General features: G+C 44.8%; 1 protein-coding gene across 10 annotated transcripts in view; it reads left to right on the plus strand.

Moving 5' to 3' along the window:
* The window catches only part of Golga4 (golgin A4), a 76,242-nt gene that overhangs the window by 45,324 nt on the left and 5,093 nt on the right, over positions 1–25,825 (plus strand). For 9 of the 10 annotated variants that reach the window (XM_040739948.1, XM_040739950.1, XM_040739949.1 and 6 more), the window contains 10 exons: positions 13–168; positions 1,546–5,756; positions 6,281–6,402; positions 7,061–7,191; positions 12,304–12,414; positions 14,461–14,481; positions 14,676–14,744; positions 17,212–17,287; positions 19,171–19,274; positions 23,956–24,042. In XM_040739948.1, coding sequence (XP_040595882.1) covers positions 13–168; positions 1,546–5,756; positions 6,281–6,402; positions 7,061–7,191; positions 12,304–12,414; positions 14,461–14,481; positions 14,676–14,744; positions 17,212–17,287; positions 19,171–19,274; positions 23,956–24,042 — 5,088 coding nt within the window. The remainder of the gene's footprint in view (positions 1–12; positions 169–1,545; positions 5,757–6,280; positions 6,403–7,060; positions 7,192–12,303; positions 12,415–14,460; positions 14,482–14,675; positions 14,745–17,211; positions 17,288–19,170; positions 19,275–23,955; positions 24,043–25,825) is intronic. The other variant, XM_040739953.1, reaches the window with a different exon arrangement.

Genomic DNA, 25,825 nt, shown 5'->3' on the forward strand with positions numbered 1-25,825 from the left:
TTTTTGGCACAGGAAAAGAGTCAATCAGAATATTTGAAGCTCACCCAAGAAAAAGAGCAGCAAGGATCCTTGGCTCTAGAAGAGTTAGAGCTGCAGAAAAAAGCAATCCTTTCAGAGAGTGAAAATAAACTCCAGGAACTTGGGCGAGAAGCAGAGGCTTACCGAACTGTGAGTTCACATGCTATGTGGGCTCCAGAGCTGGGGATGCGTGTGTCTGTGGGGACTGTTCTCTTCAGTCAGCATCAGGCTCTGATAAGCTTCTGGCTTGTGGGATTGGGTTTACGTACATATCTTTAGTGAGAAGTGCTCATGGGAATACTTTTTGGCTTTGGATTCTCTTTACCACACTGTCCTTGCTTTGCTCCCAGCGCCCCATGTCTCTGCAGGCCTTGACTCTGCCTTCAGCACAGGCACGCGGAAGTGTCTCCTCCCCTCTGCTGCTTACCCACTCTTGATCACTAGGAAGTGACCTACCTCACTGTGTCAGCAGCATATGCTCTGACACCTTCATCATACAGTGTGTCCTAAATACAATCCATACTCTGCCTTTGTCATAGTCAAAGTCACCCGTTTTTTTCATATTAAACGTGGCGCTGGAATGCAGTATTTGTATGTGTCTGTGCGTAGTTTTAAGGCTCTGGCCCTTCCTTAGCAGTAGAGATGTGCTGCCGTGGTAGAGCGTGCTGATGGTCTTTAGGTCCTCCACTCTGTCACTCTTCCACAGTTGTCAACCTTCTGTGCTTTTCCTTTACCCATGCCTCAGACGTGCGTCTGGTGGGTGTGATGCCCTGAAGCTCACTCGTTTTCAAGTGCGTTGCATCGCAACTTTTTTTTGCCAGCCACCGAGAGGTTGGACTTGTCAGTTTCTTAGGACATTCCCAGCTCTGGCGTTCACAGAGAAGGTTAATATTCTATGAGATAACAGAAACCTTAGGTAAAATACGTTTAAGAAGCTTCTTAAAAAACAAACAAAACCAAAACCATGCCAGGCTAGTGACATGGCTCAGGGCAAAGTGCTTGCTACACAGCCTGGCCATCGGTTTCATCCTAAACCCCAGGGAGGGAGGAGGGAGAGAGCGAATCACTAAAGATCCCTGAGAGCTCTGGCATCCATAGCTGGTGCCCCCAACCCCCCTAATAATAAAAATTTTAAGTTTAAAGTATATGCCTTTGGGAGTAGAAAAATGAGATACCTTTTCCTCCAAGGTTAAATTATAAAAGTAATAAAATGTTACCTAAAAGCGTGGAGTATGCAGGTCCATCTTCCTACTAAGCTCACTGCCATAATTGTTTGTTTTGTGATTTCTTTTTTACTTCCCCATTAGAATACTTTTGAAAATAGAGATAGTTGAAATGGTTATCCCAAGTGCATAGAACAAATACAGAACTGAGTTGGAGTTCTTGATTCTGTTAGTGAATGAGCACAGTGTATCGTCTGCCCTTTCTTGTGTTTGCTCTGGCGTGTGAAGTGGCCCACATAACCTATGCGTCACTGCTAACAAGCAAGTGTGTGAATTAGTAAAACACATCCGCTTTCATTAACAGAGAATACTTGAATTGGAAACCTCCTTGGAAAAAAGCTTACAAGAAAGCAAAACTCAGTCAGAGCATTTAGCTGCTCATCTGGAAGCTGAGAAGAATAAGTACAATGAAGAACTCTCAGCCATGACCGAGAAGCACAGGACAGAGCTGGAGCGCCTCCAGCAGCAGCAGGACAGCCTGTGGGCCGAGAGACTCCAGAGCCTCAGGCAGCAGCATGCGACTGCAGTGGAGGAGCTCAGAGAGAAGCACCAACAGGAAAAGGACGCCTTACTAAAGGAGAAGGAGAGCCTTTTCCAGGCCCACATACAAGACATGAATGAGAAGACCCTGGAGAAGCTGGACGTGAAGCAGACAGAGCTGGAATCGCTGTCTTCTGAGCTGGCAGAAGCCCTGAGAGCCCGTGAGCACCTCTCCGAGGAGCTCTCTGTCCTGAGGGGTGATGCGGAGAAGATGAAGCAGGCCTTAGAGGCCGAGCTGGAGGAGCAGAGGCGCCACCACCAGCATGAAGTGGACAGCATCAGTAAGGAACAGGAACTAACTGTCCAGAGAACAGAGAAGGCCTTGAAGGATGAGCTCAGTCAGCTGGGGCTCCTCCTGCAGGAGAGAGACGAGCACCTGAAAGACAAGCAGGCTCGCATAGACGGCCTGGAAGCGCGTCTTCACGAGTCTGCCGGGGAGCTGCAGCAGGCCTTGGCTAAGCTGGACCTCCTGCACTCCCAGCAGAGCGCCACGCACGAGCAGACAGGCGTGTATGAGGAGCAGCTGGCCCAAATGCGGCGGCAGGTGTTGGATCTGGAAACAGAGAAGAGCCTTCTTACCAAGCAGGTAGCTGACATGGAGACACAGAACAAGCACGCGTGTGTGGAGTTAGACACCTGGAGAGCACAGGTGCAGCAGCTTGAGCAGCAGAGGCGCGAGCTGGAAGAGCAGGGCAGGTCGTTAGTCCAGCGCCACGAGTCACAGCTCAAGGACAGTCACATGGAGAAGGAGCAGACAAGGCAAATCCTGATGGAAAAGGAAAATGTCATTTTACAAATGCGAGAAGAACAGGCCAAGGAAATCGAGGCCCTCAAACAGAAATTGTCTTCTAAAGAAGAAAGTATTAATATTTTGCATGAGGAATATGAAACCAAATTTAAAAATCAGGAAAAAAGGATGGAAAAAATTAAGCAAAAAGCAAAAGAAATGCAAGAAACAAAGAAAAAGTTGTTGGATCAGGAAGCCAAACTTAAGAAAGAGCTTGAAAACACCATCCTAGAGTTCAGTCAGAAAGAGAGACAGTTCAATGCCCAAATCCTGGAAATGGCACAGACCAACTCAGTGAGAATCAGCGACACAGTGTCAAGACTAGAGGCCGACCAAAAGCAGCAGGTGGAAAGCCTGACCAGCACGCACCAGCGAAAGCTTGATGACTTCAGGGAGTGCTGGGAAAAAAGACTCAGTCAGCAAGCTGATGAGCTGCGAGACAAGCACGAGCGCTGGATGGAGGAGAAGGAGCGAGAGCTGGCAGAGCTGAGGCGGAAGATCCTCACACTGGAGTCTGAGAAAGAGGAGGCGAACAAGGAAGCCACGGGGCTGAAGGAGGCTGCTGCCAAGCAGGACGCAGCGCTTGCCCGTCTGCAGGAACAGCTAGAGCAGAAGTCTGCCCACGTCGTTTCTCTTACTGAAAAGGAGACTCAGTTGAAATCACAGGTTGAAAAGCTGGAGGTGGACTTGGGTCGTTCTCTGAATGAGAAGGTCTCTCTCGAGGAGGAGCTAGCTGAGCTGAAAGTGCTGAGCGAGAAGGGGAGGCTCAGCGTCTCTGAGCTCATGGGCAAGGTGCAGGCCGCAGAGGAGGAGCTCCGCAGCTACAGGGCTGCTCAGGAAAGCAGTAGGAAGAGCCTCGAGGACAAAAGCTTGAGCCTCAAAACCCTGCTTGGGGAGCTCGCATCTCAGCTAGACAGTCGCTGTGAGAAAACCAAAGCTATGTTAGAAGCTAAAGCAAATGAGCTGCTCAGCGTCAGCGGTGACAAAACAGATGCCATTCTCTCTAGGCTTTCCCGCTGCCAGCAGCACACCACCACAGTTAGGGCGGCGCTGCTCATGAAAACGGGCCAGGTCTCTGAATTAGAGGCACAGCTCACACGGCTGACAGAAGAGCAGCACACGCTCAAGAGCTCTGTGCAGCAGGTCACCCGCCAGCTGGGAGAAAAAGAAAACCAGATTCAGGCCATGAAGGCCGACATCGAGGGTCTCATCACAGAAAAGGAAGCCTTACAGAAGGAAGGAGGCCAGCAGCAGCAGGCTGCATCCGAAAAGGAGTCTTGCATCACACGGTTGAAGAAAGAGTTATCAGAGAACATCAATGCCGTTACACTACTGAGAGGAGAGCTTTCCGAGAAGACGGCTGAGATTGACAGCCTTCGCAAACAGCTCAGTGATCTCAGCACTCAGCTGGAGAACAGCGTCAGCCTAAGTGACAAAGCAGCAGCCATCGCAGCACTGAGCAAGCAGCATGAGGAGCGACAGACGGAGCTGCAAGGTCAGCTGCAAGACCTGTCTCTGAAAGTCGACACTCTGAGTAAGGAGAAAACATCTGCTCTAGAGCAGGCAGATCATTGGGCCAACAAGCTCTCCGAGTGGAAGAAAAAAGCCCAGCCCAGGTTCGCACAGTACCAGAGCACTATTAAAGACTTGCAGACACAGCTTGACGTGAGAGCCAAGGAAGCTGCTGGAAAGGATGAGCAGATACAGCTGCTGAAGGAAGACCTTGATCAGCAGAATAAGAGACTGGAATGCTTAAAGGGTGAGATGGAAGACAGGAAGAGCAAGATGGAGAAGAAGGAGTGTGACTTAGAGGCGGAGTTAAAGGTGCAGACAGCAAGGGTGGCTGAGTTAGAGGACTGTGTTGCTCAGAAGAGGCAAGAAGTTGAGTCCCTAAATGAGATAATTAAGAATTACAACCAACAGAAGGACACTGAGCGCAATGAACTGGCCCAGAAACTTCAGCACTTTGAGGAGCTGGGAGAGGAGAAAGACAACAAGGTTAGGGAGGCTGAGGAAAATGTCCTGAGACTAAAAACACAGGTGTCCTCCCTGGAAGCTGAGCTTGGAATCCTAAAGAATGAACTAGAACATGTGAATTCAAGCGTGAAAAGCAGAGACGGGGAGTTAAAAGCTTTAGAAGACAAGCTCGAGTTAGAAAGTGCCTCGAAGGCGGAGCTGAAGAAGAAGGCGGAGCAGAAGATCGCTGCCATCAGGAAGCAGTTACTGTCTCAGATGGAAGAGAAGAAACAGCAGTATGAAAAAGACATGGAAAGTCAGCTGAGTGAGCTGAATGCAAAATTACAAGACAGAGAAAAGCAAATTCACCTCCTGGAAGAAAAACTTAAAGACCTAGAAAGTTCTCTGCAATCAGAGATGCCAGTTGTGTCTGGATCCATACAGAACGTGGCAGCGTCTTCTGAACAGGAAGCAGCAGATTCCCAAGGGTGCACACGCAAGGCTTGTGAAGAGAGGGTGTGCGCGCTGCAGAGAAGACTTGTTGAAAAAGAGAGGCTGCTGCACATGCTGGGGCAGGGTATAGGTGAGCCCAGGTTATCTCCGTCTGAAATGCAGTCCTCCGTGGAGTTAGACCACACCCACGCCAAACAACTGGATGACCAGATTTTGATAGGACGTCTTCAAGAAGAACTCGAAGACAAGAAGAGGAACTGTTCCTTCATTGTGACCCAGCCCGTGGAAGAAGAGACTGGTAAAAACAATGCAGGAACGAAGCAAAACTGGGCAAGTGTGGTTGACAGTGTCCAGAAAAGCCTCCAGGAAAAGGAGCTGACCTGCCAGACCCTGCAACAGAAGATAAAAGAGCTGGAGTCAGACCTAGTAAGAGAGAGGGACTCGCATAGACTTGAAATGGAAAAGTTGACCTTAAACTATGAGAAATCGCAAGCCTCACAGCAAGAAATGGGTGGGAAAAAAAAATCTGTGGAAGGTTTGGAAGACAGTTCAGAGGAAAATTCCACATCGCAGGTAATCGAACCGAAATTGAGGAATAACATGGACGCCCAGCATAATGACCTGGAGTTAAAGCTATCAGGGGCGGAGCGGGAGAAGCAGAAGCTGAGCAGGGAGGTGGCTAGGCTGCAGAAAGACCTTCGGGTGCTGAGAAGGGAGCATCAGCAGGAGCTGGACATCCTGAAGAAAGAGTGTGCGCAGGAGGCGGAGGAAAAGCTCAAGTGAGTGCCACACCCCCACCCCACCCCACCCCCATGGGCGGGTGTGTGCGTGTTGTGCGTGCAGTGTGTAATGCAGACACTTGTACCTGCCCAAAGCATTACATAGATTCAGTAAGTTAAATACTGAGGAGAGATGAAAATTTGGGGCAGAAGGCAGTGTTATTCCTTGTTCATCAAGGGGCACACCTTTTCTTGCAGGTAAGATCCCAGCTGCTGGCTGCTGTGTCTTGAGTAGTGATCTCTGTGTTGGTTGTCTTCAGCAGTGGCCCTGTGACAGTAATATGCATGTGCAGTGGAGAGGTTTAAAGTGGGAAAGAGACGCTCCACCGCCCAGGGCTGGTCACTGAAGGTAGTCAGAGTCTCTGTATCTCTAGTTATCTCTACCTGGACACACACACACACACACACACACACTCAAAATTGCCTCCATAACAGTGAGAGTGCATTGTGCAAACTGTTTTGAAACCTCTTTGTAACTTGCTCTTTGGAGGCAGCTGTCATCGCTGTCCACTCTTATTACTCAGACAGGAGCAAGAAGACCTTGAGTTGAAGCACACTTCCATCCTGAAGCAGCTGATGAGGGAGTTTAACACCCAGCTGGCACAGAAGGAGCAGGAACTAGAAAGGACCATCCAGGAGACCATCCGTGAGTACAGTGTTGAGCCTGGCAGACCACCCTCAGCTGAGTCCACTATTGCCAGAGTTTTCTTGTCCCGCCAGGTTCCGCCGCCCCTCTCAGCCCCAAAGAAACACACAGACGCTATGTTAATTATAAAACTGCTGAATGATGACTAGGGCTTCTTATTTGGCTAGCTCTGTCTTAATTATTAACCCATTTCTACAAATCTATGTATTGGTCTTGGCTTCCCGGAGAATGCCCAGACCGGTTACTGCTTTTGGCTACATGGTGTCTCTTCATGGTCCCCTCCGATTACCTTTCCCAGAATTCTCTTCATCTCCTAGTCCCTCCTGTCTTCCTGCCTCTATTGGACAAACAGTGTTTTATTCATCAATCAATAAGAGAAACATATATACAGGACATCCCCCATCAGTCCACGGCCTGTTCTGTTTTTGCCCTTGTGGTAGGTGTGGTAAGCCATCAACTAGAGGGGAAATGGAAAATGATCCTTGTCCAAGAAAGTGCTCTTCCAGGGTCTCTAGAAAGTTCTCAAACCTGTCTCACTTCACCGTGCCCCATTGCGCTGAATTTCTTGAGCATTGATTTGAAGTGAGGATTCCTTCTGCTGTTGACATATAGATAGTCACAATGTGTTTTCCTATATGTGTCTCTTGTCCTGTTCTAGATAAGGCCCAGGAGGTGGAAGCTGAGCTTCTGGAGAGCCACCAGGAAGAGACACAACAGTTGCATAGAAAGATCGCAGAGAAAGACGATGACCTGAAAAGAACAGCCAGGAGATACGAGGAGATCCTTGATGTACTTACTTTCATTCTCTTTTGAAATAGTCTGTTTTATGGGAGTGCTGATTGTTCTCAGATGTAGAGACATTTTTTTCCTTTGACAGAAACTAGACTGAAGTGAGGCTTTGAGGTGTGGCTGAGGTCTGGGAACTAGAGCAGGCACAGTGTGTATAGCTTAGCTAGGGTCTTCCCAGGACAACCAGCAACCAGCCAACCCATTCCTTTTCCACTCATTTTCAGAGTTTTGATGGTCTAGGGTGGGGTGTGTTGGGAAAAAAGGGAATTTATGCTTAGTGGATGGTGATTTGAAAGTACTTGCTCTAATGGCTTTGCACTAGCAGAATAAAATAAGCCATAAATGCTAGTAAGAACCTTGGACTCCAAGAATGTTTTCAGATATAAAACAGTGTCAGTTATTCTCTGGCTTATTATTCTCTGTACGGCTACTCCAAACCTTACTTCATCACATGCCAAGAAGCATTTATTGTTCTGGAAGAGCCATAACCTTCAGCTGACATGTCTGCAATACATGTGTGAGCTAGAACAGAGTGTAATAATCATTATTTTAAATGTAACTGAATTTAGTTAAATTACAGAATATGGAATGTCAACCTTGTATAATTTGTAAGCTTTAAATCTCATTAGAGCCAGCGTTGGTGTCGCACACCTTTAATCCCAGCACTTGGAAGGTAGAGGCAGGCGGATCTCTGTGAATTCAAGGCCAGCCTGGTCTACAAGATGTAGTTCCAGGACAGGCTCCAGAGCCACAGAAAAACCCTGTCTCGAAAAACGAAAACAAAAACAAACCAAAACAAAAAAACAACAAACTAACAAAAAAAAAACCAAACTCATTAGAAAAATTTAAAAATATTTGCAGATTTTCTTGTACTTTCAGAGTATTATTTATGCTAAGTTTTTAAGAATACAGCTGGGGGCTGGAGAGATGGCTCAGTAGTTAAGAGCTTTTACTGCTTTCGAAGAGGATCTAGGTTCTAGTCCCAGTACCTACATGGTGCTACAGCTAACTAACTTCAGTTCCAGAGGATCTAGTGCCCTCTTCTCTCCTCTGTGGGCACTGCACATTCACGGTACACATGAATTCATGGGCACTTGCATGTACACGATATAACTAATTTCATGTAGGCACATACACATGAATAATAGATGCATTTAAAAAAAAATCTATTGAGGTGTTGGTGGTGCCTAGTACTGGAGAAGCTGAGTTAGGATCAGGAGTTCAAGGCTAGCCTGGGCTATCTGAGACCTTGTTTAAAAATAAATAAATGCAGTCACTTCTTGACTCCTTATTGAAAATTTGACCATTCAGTGTACCTAGTATACTTAAGGTACCTAGTTTAGTTTTATCTTCTGGTATTTGTTATTGTGCTTTTGTTCTGTTTTGTTTTTATACAAAAGGGAAGGCAACCTTAGTGTACTTAAGTATTTGCATAACACAATATATTGAGTTCTAGAGTAGAAATTAGAGATCCATCATTACCTTCGCCTACTTCATAAATAAAGATGTCTTTCCGAGGAAGGAACTTTAAGAAGGTAACAGCCATTGACTGAATAGCCAAGCCTGGAAGCTTCAGGGAAGGGATGAGTTGTTTTTTGTGATTCCTTCTCTGTATGTGTACATATGGGTCATTGTTGAACTTTATTTTGGGCACCACCAGCTCCCCAAATAGTGACAGGGAGACTAATTAATTATGAATCCTTGACCTTTACTTTAGACTTGTTCACAACTAGCTCTTATAACTTAAATTAACCTATTTCTATTCATTTGTGTTCTGCCATGTGGTTCTTCCCCTCCCCCATTCTGTATGTCCAACTCCCTGAGTTCCTCTCTCTGCCTGGAAGTCCCACCTAACCTCTGCTGCCTAGCGGTTGGCCATTTAGCTTTTCTATTATACCAATTACAGTGCCACATCTTCACACAGTGTGAACAAATATTCTCCAGCAGGTCGTCAGAGAGTGGCCTGTTCACCATGATGAACCTCTGTAGGTCCAGGGCCGAGGGCCGGGAAAACAGGTAGCTGCAGTGCTCTGGCAGCCGTGTGAAGGGAACGGGGAACAGACTCCAGGCTGCAGTTGTGGGCAGTCGCGTGGGTGGGACAGGAGGGAGGTGCACTCTTTCCCAGGCTCCTTCCTTAGCTCATAGCCGGCTAGCACAGCCTTCGCATGTTTAATGTAAATCGCACGACAGCCTCATTTAAGGAGTGCACATTTTCTAATTACTACACTTTTAGAAAGAGGAGCTTTGTTTTAATAGTATGTCAGCTGGCTCAACCCGTGTGAGTTCTTCCATGTTAAGTCAGCATGATGGGCAGACTCCAAGCTCTGAGGGTCAGAGAAAAGCTGCTGCTGCTCCTTCCCCCCTCGCTCCTCCCCCTTCCCCTTCTGAAAAGCTGCTGTCACATGACCATCCAGTGCTGCACTTTCTCTACTCTAATAGCTCTGTGGTGTTAATGGCAGTTTCCCCTCCCTAGCTTAGATAGCATTTCTTTTTGTTTTTGTTTTGATTTGGTTTGGTTTTTTTTTGAGACAGAGTCCCATGTAGCCCAGGCTGGCCTTGAACTTACTGTGTAGCTGAAAATGGACTCAGCTTCTGCCTTCCAAGTGCCAGGATTGCTGGCTGTCCTCTGGAATAATGTTCTTACCTTCCACATCTGAAGACCTGAGAAACGTGTTCCTGAGTCACAGGTCCCTAACCCTCACACAGGTGCGTCTCTGTAGTTAGGGACCTGCTTACCCCCCAGCAAGGCACCCAGCACATGCTGGACTCTAAGATGCGCTTTGTCACCGAGTCAGCTCTTGTCCCTCTTCTCCCTGTCTTGCTGCTGTCCTCTCATCTGTCCCTGACCTCGTCACCTGATCTCCTTGCTGCTGAGCTCGATTCCCCTCCCAGCATGTCTGTTCCTGTCAATGCCGTCTCTGAGTGACGGCAGTGAAGGTGCCCGGGACGCTCCGTCCTCCCTGGGGAGTCTGCTCAGTTAGCCTCAGGTTGAACAGACCTGTTCTTCACTCATTTAGTTTTGCTCATGCTCCGAGTCTTCAGATGGTGTGAATCTTTGTTACCGCCTCTGTTACACATGTGAGTGTGGTGGTTTCAATGAGGATGGTCCCCTAGGCTCCTACATTTGAATGTCTAATCCCTCATGGGTGTTTCAGGAGGATTAGGAGGTGTGGCTTTGTTGGAGAAGGTGGGTCACTGGGAGTGGGCTTCGAGGGTTCCAAAGCTCACGGCAGGTAGATCACTAGACTGCTGCCTGCTGCTGAGTCAGCATGTGCTCTCACTGCTGCCCGAGTCAGCATGTGCTCCCACTGCTGTTTCAGGGCCATGCGCACTGCCATGCTTCCGCCATTATGAACTGACTCTCTGAAACTAAGCAAAGTCCCAGTTAGATGCTTTTAAGAGTTGGCTGTGGTCACGGTGACTCCTCACAGCAATAGAATAAGCAACCAAGTGGGGATGCCAATGCCGGGTGTCTTCCTCAGTTGCTCTCCGTCTTGCTTTCTGTGGTGTGGTCACTCACTGAACCTGGAGTTCCGGTAGTAGATTGACCCCAGGGTCTTCCCACTAGCATTGGAGGTATAGCCTTGTACCAGCAAACCTGGCTTTTGCATGGGAGTTTGAACCTGAGTCTTTGTGATTGTATCGCATGATTGTGACCTCTCTGTGCTGCATCTTTAAAAGAGGTTTACACTTAATTTTTATTTAGAAAAACTTAAATGCATTCACATGTACATTTGAGAATGATGTAAACTTCATTCTTGTTTGTTGCTTTTAAAGAATTTTAAATCAATAAAATTAGAGTTCTCCACTCTTCTCTCTCTTCCTCCTTTTTTTCCTCCTTTTCTGATGAACTAGGGATTTACACAGGACCTGGTACCTAGTTGTCAGCCCCCTACTACTGAGTTATCCCCAGATCCAGAAATAGTTTTTTGTTAGAGATGATTCTTTAGGGATTCTTCTCTAATTCTTAGAAGGCTTGCTTGCCTTAGCTTTGGCAGTAGTTTGTAGCTTTTGAAGGACATGTTGATATGGCTGAATGTCACCATGTGCCTGAAGAAGTAGCTGTGGAACCTCTGCCACACTGACATGGGTGGTAACCATAGGATGTGCAGTGGTGGACTCGAGACAGACGTGACCAAGGACAGTAATAGCCCAGTTCTGGGTTGATGGTGTTGGAGGAGGTGCTTGGTCAGCAAGATTTATGGCCTAGGAGAGCTTAGTGTCCTTGGAACAGAACAGAAGGTGACTTGTGTGTCAGAATTTCTTAGTAGGACCATGGGAACAAAAATCACCTGTAAGACTTTTTTTTTCTAGTTCAGATTTGTCTATTTTTTGTTTGTTTTTGCAATATTTTAGGAAAATGAAGAGGATTGCGCAGGTCGCCAACATGTTAGACAGATTAGTTGTATTATGTTACTTGACTACCAACTCCACGTGGAGATGGGTGAAATGTGTGGGGCTTGTAGACAAGCTTCAGTGACCAATTCCCGAGTTACACAGCCCTACAGAGTGAAGAAAATGAAACCAAAGCATTCCACAGCTTCTTGTGATCAGTGGCTTACCAGCTGTGTGTGAAAGTACAACTTTAGGGTTGGAGCCATGCCTCAGAGGTTAGGAGCACTTCCAGAGGTCCTGAGTTCAATTGCCAGCAACCACATGGTGGCTCACAACCATCTGTAATGAGATCTGGTGCCATCTTCTGACCTGCAGGGACACATATAGGCAGAACACTGTATATATAATAAATAAATCTAAAAAAAGAAAAGAAAATACGACTATTTCCTGAATGTCTGTAGGCACCAACTGTCTAAAGTACCCAAACCTTAGCGCACAGACCCTGTGACACTGGTCAACCCTCAAGCTTGAGACCTGACCAGCCCAGGGTGGGAGGATGGCAGCCGGCTGGTGACCTTGGTGATGGATGGAGGGCAAGTGACGGGGCGCCGTGGCATCCTAGGAAGAGTGAGCAGCCTGAGGCGGAACTGGCTTGGGTCGGAAAGGTGGTTACGAGAGACACAGCTCCGTGTGTCTCACAAACTGTTGTGTGTTGTACACCCACCCTCTTCTGCATGGTTTTAATGTTATCACCACATTGCTGTTCTCATTCCAAAGGCCCGTGAAGAAGAAATGACTTCCAAAGTAAATGACCTGCAGACTCAGCTTGAGGAGCTACAGAAGAAATATGAACACAGGCTAGACCAAGAAGAGAGCGCAGAGGACAATGTGAGAGGACTTTGAGTTTCTTCTTGTGGTTCTTGAAAACGTGGCCATTTCTAGGGTGTGGCTTGCCCATTGACACACATTAATCTCATTTAATCCCGAGGGGCCCTTTAAGGACTTTTGCTTTCCTTTTTCAGTCAGTACAACTAACGCCCAATGAGGTCAACAGAATGTTCAGAGCTCATGCTAAGTGTTGTAGTGGAATTGAAATGCAGGTTCCCACATTCAAAGCCTGGACTTCCCGCTTGCTGAGTTTCCTGGTCCTCCACAGACAATATAGCGAGCAGACTGAGCCTCACACCCTTGGGACAATGCCAGAAACTGTCCACAGCCAATGCGCCATTCTGAGATTTTTGTGTTTGGGGCTATATATCCTTTTTTTAAAAAAATGTCTGCTTTTTTAGTTTATTATTATTATCATTATTATTTATTCTTTGACAATTACATACATGCATATAATAGATTTTTGTCACACTCACCCCTTTCCCGTCCTCTTAGCCCTTCCTGCTCCCACAAGCCCTCCCTTTTCTTCCTAACAAGTCCCCCTTCCGCTTCATGTCATTTTGTTTTGTGACCCCTGATTTTAACCTGGACCATCTGCATGGGTGTGGGTGTGAAGGTGCCATTGAAGTGTGAGTAACCTATCATTGGCTATGCCACTGAAGACTGAGTTGACTCCCTGCCCCCAGCAGCATTCAACTGTATCTGTATTCTACTTTATAATGCATCCTTAGTTGTGTTGCACACACATGATGGTGTTTAATAGTTCTGAGCTGGTTCATCTTTGCTTGGCTACTGGACCAGATGCAGATACAGGTGACTGACATGACAGAGCTGGCACTGCGTCTTTGGCATTTTTTAAATAACCCTACTCTTTAATTAAAATTTCCTTCTGACAGCTATCCCTGATCTAGGCTGGTCTTTTTCACAGCATTGTCATGAGGCTCTTGGGAAAATGGAAGGTCACCGTCTGTGACTCCACCCTCGAGAAGACAGTACAGAGTATCAGTCACTGATAGCAGCAGTTATGTGGGTCTCCTTCCCCAAATGCAGAGACGAAGCCTTTATAAAAGGCGTGTTGAGCATCACACCTAACCTGATACATCTGTACGAGCTCTGAGCAGGCAGAAAGGTCCCTTTCCTTTCAGGACAGCCATCAATGCTGTTCTGTCTGTCTGTTTAGGGTGTGGTCATGGCTGTGGGCATCCTTGCTATTAAATATTACTTCTGTGAAAACACATGCATTTTACTAACCCTGGCATCAGAGTATTAATGTTGCATCTTGCCTCCCATAGAGGGTTGTGTTGACGCATTGTGAAATAGATAGCAATGCTGAGTCCTTTACCTTGTTGCAAAAGAAAAGGAGAAAATAATAACTATGAGCAGATTTGTTCTTTGCAGTCTCCTATTTTCCTTGATCATGCTTCAGTGCTTGTCAGTATTTTGATTTTGTGTTTTACATGCCATGGTAGTCCTGGCGTCTGAATCTTCTGCTCACACTCCTTCCATCTCAGCCTCCCCAACAGTGGCATCACGTTGATGCAGTATTCCTTCTGCATTCTAGATGGCCCTCAGTCACGTGTACCTGTGCCAAGAGCTCCATGAGAAACAGTTTGTAATCAGAGCTCAGCATAAGCCTTAGGGGCTGTGCTTAGAAATGTCCTAAAGGACTTTGAGAGATCTGACCTATTTACTCACCAAGTTACCGGAGTGATCCACCCCGCACATATTCTTGTGTCCAGTAACCCTGAAGGATAAAGCATCAGCGTGTGGGGCGGTGGCATCTGTCTGCCCTGTTGCTGGAGCTGACACAGCCTTTCAGTCCTCTCCTCTGTCTATGGATGTGTGCATGTGGACATTCTGTGTAACAAAATAGACCATGCTAAAACAGAGATGTGAAATTGTTTTATTTCAAACCTGCTCACTCTCTCAAAATGGGAAAGCTTGTTCCGTACTTGGTTGTCATTTCATAGTGCTGTTTTATTGTTTCCTCTACTTGTTGGTTTTATTGTTTACATTCTTTTGATTTTTTTTCTTTTCCATCCCCAGGAAACAATTATGGAGCTACAGGTAAGATTAGTTCTTCATTGAAGTTTCCTGAAGCTAGTACATTTTAGAAACATGATCCCCCTACCCCCTCCTTTTTTAACAAGTTAAAATGTAAAGCTACTGTTTCTCCAAAGAAAGTTTTTTGCAAGCAGTGTAGAAACATGTCCAGGAATTGAGGAAAGACACTAATCTCAGTCTGGCTTCTGTTCTTTCAGACACAGCTAGCCCAGAAGACCACTCTGATCAGTGAGTCCAAGTTGAAGGAGCAGGAGTTGAGAGAGCAGGTACTGGCCAGCGCAGCTTCTGGCCCCTTGGCCAATAAGGAAACAATTGAGTTAATGATTTAATAGTTGCTTTGAAATCCTTTCAATCTTTTCTCCTTCTTCTTTTTTCCCATTTTTTTTGAGGCAGGGTTTCTCTTTGTAGCCCTGGCTATCTTAAAACTCACTTTGTAGACCAGGCTGGCCTCAAACTCACAGACATCTGCCTGCCTCTGCCTCCCCAGTGCTGGGATTAAAGGCATTCACCACTACCACCCATCAGAATTCTTTCAGTCTTAAACAGGATATTTTAATTCTAAGTCCACAAGTTTTTTGAGGCAGTCTTTACACTTATGATTGCATGTATTTAAACGAGTACATTTGGTTTTTTTTTTAAAGATTTATGTGTATGGGTATTTCACGTGTATGCATATGTCTGTGTACGGTGTGCATGCCTGTTGGCATGGATACCCTGAAACAAGTGATAGTTGTGAGCTGCCATGTGGGCACTAGGAATTGAACCTGGATCCTCTAGAGGAGCAGCTAGTGTTCACAATTGCTGAGTATTTCTCAAGCCACACACTAGAATATTTTTATCCTACTCTTTCTAGTGTTTAGCATTTTGAATGTTTTAATAATTTATGTAAAAAGGAGTTACTTCTGGTTCGTCAAAGGAAAAATACGAAAATCACTAATATATTTTCCCAATGGTTGAATTAATGTTATATGATTTGTATACATAGTATCCATGGACAGTGTCTGTCATTCAGTGTCAGTGCCCTCCAGGGACAGCATAAACACATGACAGGTGTGTTTATGTGCAGTGCATGATGCTTAGTGATATCTGTCACTAGACCATGCTTGGAGACTCAGTCTCCCAGCTTTTGCATTTTTCTTAAGATACACATTACCAAGCCCTGAAAATTGCTGCAACTAGGACATTGAGCTACTCAGCATCGAGTATGCGTGAAACTTTTTGTATTTTTTTTCTTTTTAAGTTCATCGAGACAGTCATCAAGTTAAAGTGTTGCTTTACTTCCCTTTCCTAGTGGCAAAGGTCCTCATTTATGTTCGCAAGCTCACTGCTTAGATTCCCTGCTTATGTGCCTTTAAACCCTCAAACTCGGCACAGCACATACATTCATCATTTTACACTTTCAAAATTCACCACCATGCCTTGTTACCCTTTCACTTCAGCCTCTTGCAACCATTGCTCTTTTTGTTTTGTATGCTCTGGGTATTTCATCTAATGGACTCATACAGTACACAACCTGTGATGTTAGCTTCAAAAGTGAAACGGCTTATATTCTCTTTATCCATCTATATTGTCTGTTAGTACGTCATTCTCTGTGTAGCCCTGGCTGGGATAAGAGGTGTGTGCTACCATGCCAGCTCCTTCCTGCTTCCTTTCTTCTGTGAGCCATGTGTGAATCATGTCCCCTGGTATGGACCTAGTACAATGTACAGCCACTCACCAGTTTACACGCACAGTTGGATTGTTTCCACCTTTTGCCTATAGCAGGTAGTGTTGTTAAGAACATTTGTGTATTTTGCTCTATCTATCTATCTATCTATCTATCTATCTATCTATCTATCTATCTCTATCTATCTATCTATCTATCTATCTATCTATCTATCTATCTATCTATCTATCTATGCTTGTTTGTTTGTTTTTTGAGACAAGGTCTCTCTGAGTAGCCCTGACTGTGCTGAAACTCAGTATGTAGACCAGGCTGGCACAAAGACCCTCCTGCCTGAGCGCTGGTACTAAAGGGTTGCCCATGCCTGAACTTGAGTACCACTTTTTGCTTGAACATTTGCAGTTCTTTTAGGTATATGTGTGGGAAGGAGTGGAATTATCATCTGTATGAAAACTCTTGAGAAAATGCCACACTGCTTTCCATAGCAACTGCTCCGTGCTCCAGCAGTGGTTTGTAAGGATCCATTTGACACCCTTATCAGCAAGATTGTTTATTATAGTCACCCAAGAAGGGAGGAAGTAGCTTCATTGTGGTGTTCGTTTATGTTTTTCTAATGATTAATGATATCAACCATCTTTTCATCAGTTTTATAGCCCTTTGTATCACTCTTCTTTGGAGCGATGTAGTATTTATTAATGTCCTGTGGTTCTGGGATTGGGTTATCTTTTCGTTGTTGTGTAAGGGCTTATTATGTATTCCAGAATACATATTCCTTATCAGGTATGTGGTTTACAAATATTTTCTCCCTTTTTGTAATTTGTCTTTTCATAATTTTGATGTAATCTTTTAATACAAACAGGTTTTATCTTAATAAAATTCGATTCATGTATTTTCTTTCATTGAATATGCTTTTAGTTTTCTGCCAAAGGAACTATTTCTTTTAATTTTATCTGCATATACTGTTCCTTTAGCATTAAGAAGAATCCAGTAGCTATTCTTTTACAGCTCTTCTTTTCCTGGCATGTGATTCTCGTATTAATTTTGTGGTCTGGTTTGAATGTTATGTATAGGTCCATAGTTTAGAAGACCGTTTGAAGAGATACGAGAAGACTGTGTGTACGACAGCTGTGGGGACGCCTTACAGAGGTGAGCTGACTTCTGCCGTGACACCTGTGTGGTCCTTACTGGCAGGCTAGGAATGAGTTTACTATTGTTTGTTAATTCACATTCGTCTGTTTTTATTTTGAATCATTTTTAGTAGCTGACAAGTATAAATTATATATACTCACTGCAACATGACACTTTTAAAGTAGATATTCATGGTGGTATGCACAAGTTGAGCTCATTGGTACATATTACCTCACATACCTAACCTTTTGTTGTGGTGTGTCTTAGTTACTGTTTTGCTGTGCAGAGCCATGGTGACTAAGGCAGCTTATTAATTAAAGTGTTTAATTGGGGGCCTGCTTCCAGTTTCAGAGGGTCTGACAGGCAGACAGACAGGCTTGGTGCTGGAGCAGTAGCTGAGAGCTTAGATCTTATCTATAGGCAGCAGGCAGAGATAGACACTGGGCTTGGTGTGACTTTTGAAACTTCAAAGCCCACTCCCAGTGACACACCACCTCCAACAAGGCCACACCTCCTTCTTTTTCCCAAAATACTTCCACCAACTAGGAACCAAACATTCAAATATCTGAATCTGTGGGGGGCATTTCCATTCAGACCAGTACACCCACCTTTAGGGAGAATAAGTGTTTTCTGTTCCATGTGAGCCCTGTGTGCTTGTCTAGTAAGAGTCAGCACTGTCGTGGTGCTGAACCCTCTGACACTGCTGCTCACTCTCTGCCCTCGGGTTAACAGCCCTGTCTAAAGTCCCCAGCAACATTTTGCTCAGGGTTTCCCAGTTGGGGAATTTATATGATCTGTTTCTTTCTTTCATTTGGTGCAAATCTGAGAGTTGCCTAGGTTGTGTATTTTATTCCATTAGTTTGGCACATCCTTGCACATTCTCCTGTAGTCTAATGGGAAAGATACTGTATAGAATATAGAGCTAAGTGTACTGAGCACCACGGTGACCTCTTTACTGTTAGTGTGTATCATGGGCCTTCCATGCTTGGCTGATCTGCATTTGATAGAATGTTGTCAGGGTTTTAATTTTGTTCCTGTTCTTAGTAGTGGGTTGGGCATGATTAGATTATATTATTTGTTCCTCCTTAGTTCTAACTGTGTGTATTTCTTCCTTTGTGGAATGCCTTATATTTCTGTGTCTTCTAAAGTTAGGTTGTCATTTTCTCTTTCATGAGATGTTCAATGTCCTGCTTATTTGCTTTACTTTATTTGTATTAGTATATAAATTAGTGAGCTCAGGACATTTCTGTGTATATAATATACATTTATCGTGCTTTTATGCATAACTATGCATTGATCCACTGCCTTCATTACTCTTTCTTAGCCCACTTTCTGTCTGCTCCCTTCATGTGCTTCACAGTGTACTTGAGACCCCGTGTAGCTGGGATTTCAGGCTTGTGCCACGCACAAAGTTCACAGAAATATTTGAAAATCGCTGTGACACTGATACTTTGCACACTTTCAGATTTTTATTTATCTTGAATTTCAAAACATTTTTAAAATTTGATTTGAACTGAGTACTTTAATATTGGAATGCTTAAAACGAAGCTAAAAATGGCTGAGATACTAAATTGTTGATAGGATGAAGGTGGTATTGTTAGTCACTGGAATATGAAGTCACCCACGTGCTATTCATCAGAGATCCCATTGTTAAGGAGCTTTTACACTGGCCATGTGATCTTGTGAGAGAAGGATACAGGAAGTAAATACTTTATATAACAATTCTTATATAATTGTGTCTACCAGGCAGCTGGGATGTTCACGGTGTGAATGCGTGGGTAGCACAATACAGCGACAGGAAGCAGTGCCTCTTTCTCCCTCTGTGTCCTGATGTGTCTGTTTTCTGAGTGACAAGGTGTCTGGGTTCGCCTCTGTAATTTTGACTTTGTCTTTCTTGACAGGTGGCAATTTGTACCACACGGATGTCTCACTCTTTGGAGAGCCTACCGAGTTTGAGTATTTGCGAAAAGTGCTGTTTGAATATATGATGGGGCGAGAGACCAAGGTATGGCTCCTCCCTCCCTGGTGAGCTGACACAGCATGAGGCTCCATTTAACACACACCTTAAATCGTTATGCAGACTTATTGGATACCAACTTTTAAAATGCTTTGGATGTTACTAAATACTGCTACAATGAAAATTTCATAGACAATAAGTTGTTTTTAAAAAAGTCAAGTATGTGGCTAGTTTCTTGCTTTATTTGAGGTGTGTGTGTCTGTGTCTGTGTGTGTGTCTGTGTCTGTGTGTGTGTCTGTGTGTCTTCAGATCATAAAATAGGAGAAGCAGTTAGTATTCAGGCATCTGTACTGGCCTGACCTTGGGGTCCTGACAGGATACGCCCTCAGCTGCAGCCACTAAGAGCACCTCCTGTGCACATTCACTGTGTTCTTTTTTTAAAAGACCCTGCCTACCCCTCCCCTCTGTCTGTCACCTGTCTGTCTGTTCCTTTCTGTCTCTGCTCTCTCTGTCCATCTACCCCCCTCCTTTTCTCCTCTGTTGCTCCTGTCCCCACAGACAGGTCTCCTGTCTCCTCCCTCTTTTTCCCATTCCCTTTCCCCTGTGGGGCTATGTGCTGAGTCACAGAGATCCTAGGCCAGTTCAGTGATAAAGGGCATAGACCAGGACCTTAAACAGGGTTACAAGTTTGTAAGTTGGAGACACAGGGAGGCACTGGGAGCCAGAGGGCATTTGAGTCCTTAGTATTGTAGAAATTATGTTTTGTTTACATCAAGCAAGTTTAGGGAGTATTTTTTGTTGCTTGGTTTTGGTTTTGGAATTTTGAACTGTGGTCTTGCTGTGTGACCTGCTTTGCCTCCCAGGAGTTGGGAATATAGGCATATGCCACCATGTCTGGCCATCAAACCCTCTCACATGAGAATTATGTGAGAGTGATGTGATCTGGAGCATGTGTCACAGGGATGTATTAGTTCCCAGTAATCCAGTGTCCTTTTTCCTTCAGGACTTTCCCTAGTTTTTCTCTCATCTTAGAGCAACGCTAATGAACGGTGAATGGCTGCTTCCCCTTACTGCACTCTTACGGAGCTAAAGCAGCAGCCTGAACTTGGCAGCTTGGGAGATGGTTAACATTACACACATGCACAGTAGGTAGGAGGCTGAGCTTTGCGACTCCTATCAGGAGTCCTCTCAGTGGACACTTTGGACTCTACTGTTGGGTTGCAAGTGGTGTGGCTAACAGACTGTGGCCTCCTGAGTCTAATGCTGGCTGCCGCTGCCTGTTGCTCCTGGCGGGAGTGCAGTGCTTGTGAAACGTCGTTTCCCAGTTTAGACCTCTGGGAAAGACACAGCCAAGCCAAATGGAATGCTGTGCTCTCCGAGCCTGTGTCCTCCTCTTCTGTGTGGAAGGCAGAGAGCGCTGCTCCAGCACTGTGAGGGGTGCACGCTCTTCTCCCGCCCGTGTCTGCGTCTGTTGTGTCTCTCTGGCTAATGCTGATGAGTGGCCTGTAATTCTTCAGCACGCTTTACATGTACACATTGAAGCTGGCGGTAGGTTTTAATATACTGTTGTTTATGCGTGGACCTGGAAGCTGACACCATTCCTGACTCTAGAATTGAGCAGTTTAGTTCTCAGCGAACCACACTGTGGAGCAGAATGCAGTTAAAGACTTAAGCTTCCAGTGGTATCAGGCTTTAAACAGGGAAAGGGGCCAGGTGGTGATGGCGCACGCCTTTAAATCCAGCACTCGGGAGGCAGAGGCAGGCAGATCATTGTGAGTTCGAGGCCAGCCTGATCTACAAAGCTACACAGAGAAACCCTGTCTCCAAAAACCAAAACAAAACAAAAAGCAGGGAAAGGGTTAGGGTTAAGATCAGGGAGCTCAGCACTAATTGAGGATGGGCAGTAGCTCAGAGAAAGGCCCAAGACAATGATGTGTGAGTTCGGTGAGTGGCAGGTAGTCGGGTCCAGCAACACTGTATCTGTGAGGTGCAAGAGTTCCCACCTAGGACTGGACAGTCTTATGTATCACAGAGAAGATGGCCCCGAACATCACCAACAGAAATAAAGCTGGCTTTAGATATATCTTTTGCTGAGTTGTATCGTTTCTATATTAACAAAGAAATCAAAAGTGGAGAGCAGGTTATGTTTGAGAATGAGCCAGCCTGTGGAGGACTAGGTGATGTGTCATCTCATCCTGGAGTCTCCAGGTGTCATCCTACCTGTTCCTCTTCCCCTGCTTTGACTTCAGCCTCCTGTTTGAGGCAGGTGCCTAAAGAACACTCGCACAGTACACACAGTCTTGTAGTGTGGAGCTCCTCCGCCCTGCTTTCTCCTCATGGGCTTTGGTCCTCCACTCTGTGTTTCATACTGACATCCAGTCTGCCTTCCTGTTCACTCTGTGAGCTTTAGTCAAGAGCATCCCCGGAGGAAACAGTAGCCGAAGAGCTAGCTTATAAATCAGCTGGCTCATTTGAACTTCTTACTTCTCGGGGCCTGAGCATGTGGTTTGGAGAATAGACAGTCTGATTTCTTTCCAGGGTACACCAACAGTTTGGGCTTCTCTACAAAAGCTTTTCTGGCAAACTGGAGGCTTTATTGGTTATCAGCTGTAGATTCTGGGTCATTGATGAATTTAGGGTAGATTTTCCAGTCAGTGTTGTCTAGAAGCGTGAAGGGACAGCTAGTCACAGATGATGGTTGTGTCTTTGTAAACACGTCTGCTCATGTGTGCGTGATTTCAGAGCGAATTATACTTTGAAGAGACAGCTAGTCACAGATGATGGTTGTGTCTTTGTAAACACGTCTGCTCGTGTGTGTGTGATTTCAGAGTGAATTATACTTTGATAGCTTGTGTGATACTGAAATCAAGGAAATGTTTCATATAACTGAATTTTAGAATTCTAGATTTTTGATACATGGGGGGGGAAATCTTTATACATGGCACACAGGAAGATGCCTCTCTGCTAACAAAAGGAAACACTGAAATAGTTACTGCTTTGTATTTCTTTTGGTCAGTTGATGATGCGTATGCTGGACCTCTATACTCAAGTTCAGCATGCTAATTTGTGCTCTGTCTAGCTAATAGGGTTTGAGTGAGAGGTGTTATCAGATGCCTTTGCCATCCTCCGAGAACATGGTTGGTTTTTTGTTTGTTTGTTTGCTTGTTTGTTCATTTGAGACAGGGTTTCTCTGTGTAACTTTGGAGCCTGTCCTGGCACTCTGTAGACCAGGCTAGTCTCGAACTCACTCTGCCTCCCAAGTACTGGGATTAAAGATATGTGCCACCACCACTCAGTGAATATGATTGTTTTAAATAGAATTTTAGATTTTTTTTAAAAAGCTATTAAAAAAGCAGAGGCAAAGACAAAAAAAAAAAAAAAGATATCTAAAACTAAAGTCATTGTGTGTAGGGTTTGCAGCCAAAAAAGATATCTTAAACTAAAGACATTTTGCATGGGGTTTGCGGTCAAAAACAGCCTCAGTTGATCTGTTAAGTAAGTTATTAAGAATGCATAATGTCTTGCCTCAACTGTACTGGTAATAGTTTTACAATGTTGTTTTTTCTGTTAACAATTGATTTTTTTCTAGTGCTATGAATGAGCCCCAGAGCCTTGGTTGATAACACTGTACTGATTGTGTTTCCTGCACTCTCCCCAGAGCCCCACTGCTGCCACCACACACTCAGGCCCATACCAGAGCACATGTAGCCATGAGCACTGGTTCCCTTTCCTGGCAGGCTCTACCATGCACGGTAGGAATCCCCAGGAGAGTGTACCACCTGACTGGATGTAAGCACTGAACTCCTCGTCCTTCTTCCTTCATAAGTGACATCTTCTCCCCTCTCTGTCTTCCTCACAACATCTCATCTTGATACACAGTAGGGAGTTTCAACCTTTGAGGAGAGTTTTCCAGGAGCTTATTGGTGACAGTCTGACTTACGGTGTATTTATTCTGACCTGCACAGTTTATGATCTTGTTTTGCAAACCTCCATGTGTAATGTTTTGATTCATCATGTGCTCTACCAAAAAAAAAACATTGTGTTCTTTTAATATGTAATTCCTATTAGGCCACTGTGCTGCATGTCCTGAAAAGAAACTACTAAGCATGTTCATTCCATGCAGTAGCCCATGTTTATGAGATATATGATGTGATTTAGTTAGAGCTGAACCCTGGGGGCGTCTAATCCTTGCTATTCAGAGCATGTGTTTTGGCAATGCATCTCTAGGTTACTGCAAATATGAGACCTTTTCAGATGAAATCATAATGCAGCTTCATCTTGTTAAGACAAAAGACCAAGAGTTAGATCTTTCTGCAGCTTCCTGCTATTGGAAATGCATCATCTAAAGTAACTCAAGCGAGACCTTGTGAGGAGCCTCTTGAAATGGAATGCTAGTGCTTCCTTGTGAGGAGCCTCTTGAGATGAAACACTAGTGCTTCCTTGTGAGGAGCCTCTTGAGATGAAACGCTAGTGCTTCCTTGTGAGGAGCCTCTTGAGATGAAACGCTAGTGCTTCCTTGTGAGGAGCCTCTTGAGATGAAACGCTAGTGCTTCCTTGTGAGGAGCCTCTTGAGATGAAACGCTAGTGCTTCCTTGACCGAGCACCTTCACATCATACTTCTTTGCTGTGGCTTCCATTGAGAGCACTAAAGAATCCCTCAGCAGAACATGTCAGACGGGCGGAGACGTCATCACCTTCTGTCTAACGGTCTCTTTCCTGTCGCTTCTAGACCATGGCAAAAGTTATAACAACTGTCTTGAAATTCCCTGATGATCAGGCTCAGAAAATTTTGGAAAGAGAAGATGCCCGACTGATGGTAAGTTCCAAGAGGAAGGTGTAGCGGGGTAGCTTTCTTACAGTTTATACTCTGCCTCGTTTGTAGAGCCGCTCCCCGAAGTAAAGAAATGGAAATTTTCTAATGCCTTGTGTACTACAACTTAAAAAGTAGCAGTGGTTGGACATCAAGGAAGGTTAGCCAGATGTGACGGGGGCTGTGAAGGGAGAGGGTGGTCCTTCTCAGCAGCATGGGGTAGAGTTCCCAGAGCTTGAGCTGCTGATGGGAAGGATGGAGAAGACTTGATCCTTTTGTTTCCCAGAGCACAGCTTCTAAACAGCACTTTTATTTAAAGTATTTCCATGTGCATTGAGTCTAAAGAGTATAATCATTTTTTAGGTCAATAAAATGGTTCAGCAGATAAAAGCAGAGAGTAAGCAATACCAAAAACAAAGCAGTGTTCATTCTAGAAAGGGATAAACTGGGGCCGGTTCTTGAGATAATCTTTGCCCCTAAGACTGACCTGCCCAGGCTTTAAACAAGGCCTCATGTCTTTTGACATTTCACTTGCTGAATAAATTCAGTCTGCAACCACCTACTACTACAGTTGTCACAGAGAATATAGGAAATTGGAAGCTTTGAAGGACATAGAATTTGGGGTTAAGTGATAACTTCCATCCAATCACATGTGAATAAAAGCAGGCTCTGTAGGTCATTCAAGTGATAAAAATGGGTAGGAAATATGAAGTAATGGGCATGGAGTGGGAGAGATCCTAAAATATAAGTTGAAAATTAATCGAATTGATTGCCTCTTTTTTTTTTTTTTGGTCAGTCTAAAAAGATTGTTGATATTTGTGGACTAACTCCAGATCATTTCCTCTATCTTTGAGAGAATTTCACTAATAAAGTATATTGTCGTTCGCTGAAATTGGGACCAATGATTCTTTTGTTATAAAGAAGCCTCCTTTTACATTTTCCTAAGAGAACATTTTTCTCATTGAAGTGCTCCAGACCCCGAGGACATAAATCTGTTCCCCCACTGACTGCACTGGCAGATATTTCCTTTCCTCCATCTCTGAGGGTTTGTCTTCTTCCTCACTCACTGGCTGTGCTTGGCGCTCACCCTGTCCTCCATGTTGCCTGCTTGCTCTGTTCTGTGCTGCGTAGTTTTAGAGGCTCACACCTCAGGCCTCATGCATGCCGGAGCCCTGCACAGTGAGCCTCAGCCTCGCCTTATGTTCAGTTCTGATTAGTCCTTGACCATTCTTGTGCTGTTGGCCTCACTCACTTTCATTTGAGTCCCAAGTTAATAAAGCATCATTAATAGCGTTTTGGGTGAAGTCTTACATGCATGCCAGGTGGAATTGGAAAACAAATTCAAATAAAAATGACACATAATGAAAAAATAATGCGTATGTAAATGTGTATTTAACTGAGAAAGTAGTTTTGACTGACATTGTTAGAATAAGACTATCAGGTCACTTTTTAAAATGCTGCAAACAATTCAGAAAAAGTACTTAGAAAATCTTTCATAATCTTCAACATCCATGCCAAGATCACCTCTGCTGATAGTGTGACCAGCCAGGGACACGCTGTGATCCCAGCACTTAGGAGGTGGGAGCAGAGGACCCTCAGGTTCAAGGCCACTGCGGGCCACAAAACAGGAGACTCAGACACTGCATCGTTGTACTGTATTTTCAGTTCTTTTTTTTTTTTTTTTTTTTTTTTTTTACGAGACAGGGTTTCTCTGTATTGTTTTGGAGGCTATCGGTCAAGCCCGGCCTCGAACTCACAGAGATCCGCCTACCTCTGCCTCCCGAGTGCT

Source organism: Mesocricetus auratus, unplaced genomic scaffold (genome assembly GCF_017639785.1).
Source record: "Mesocricetus auratus isolate SY011 unplaced genomic scaffold, BCM_Maur_2.0 Super-Scaffold_100691, whole genome shotgun sequence".
Classification (NCBI taxonomy): domain Eukaryota; kingdom Metazoa; phylum Chordata; class Mammalia; order Rodentia; family Cricetidae; genus Mesocricetus; species Mesocricetus auratus.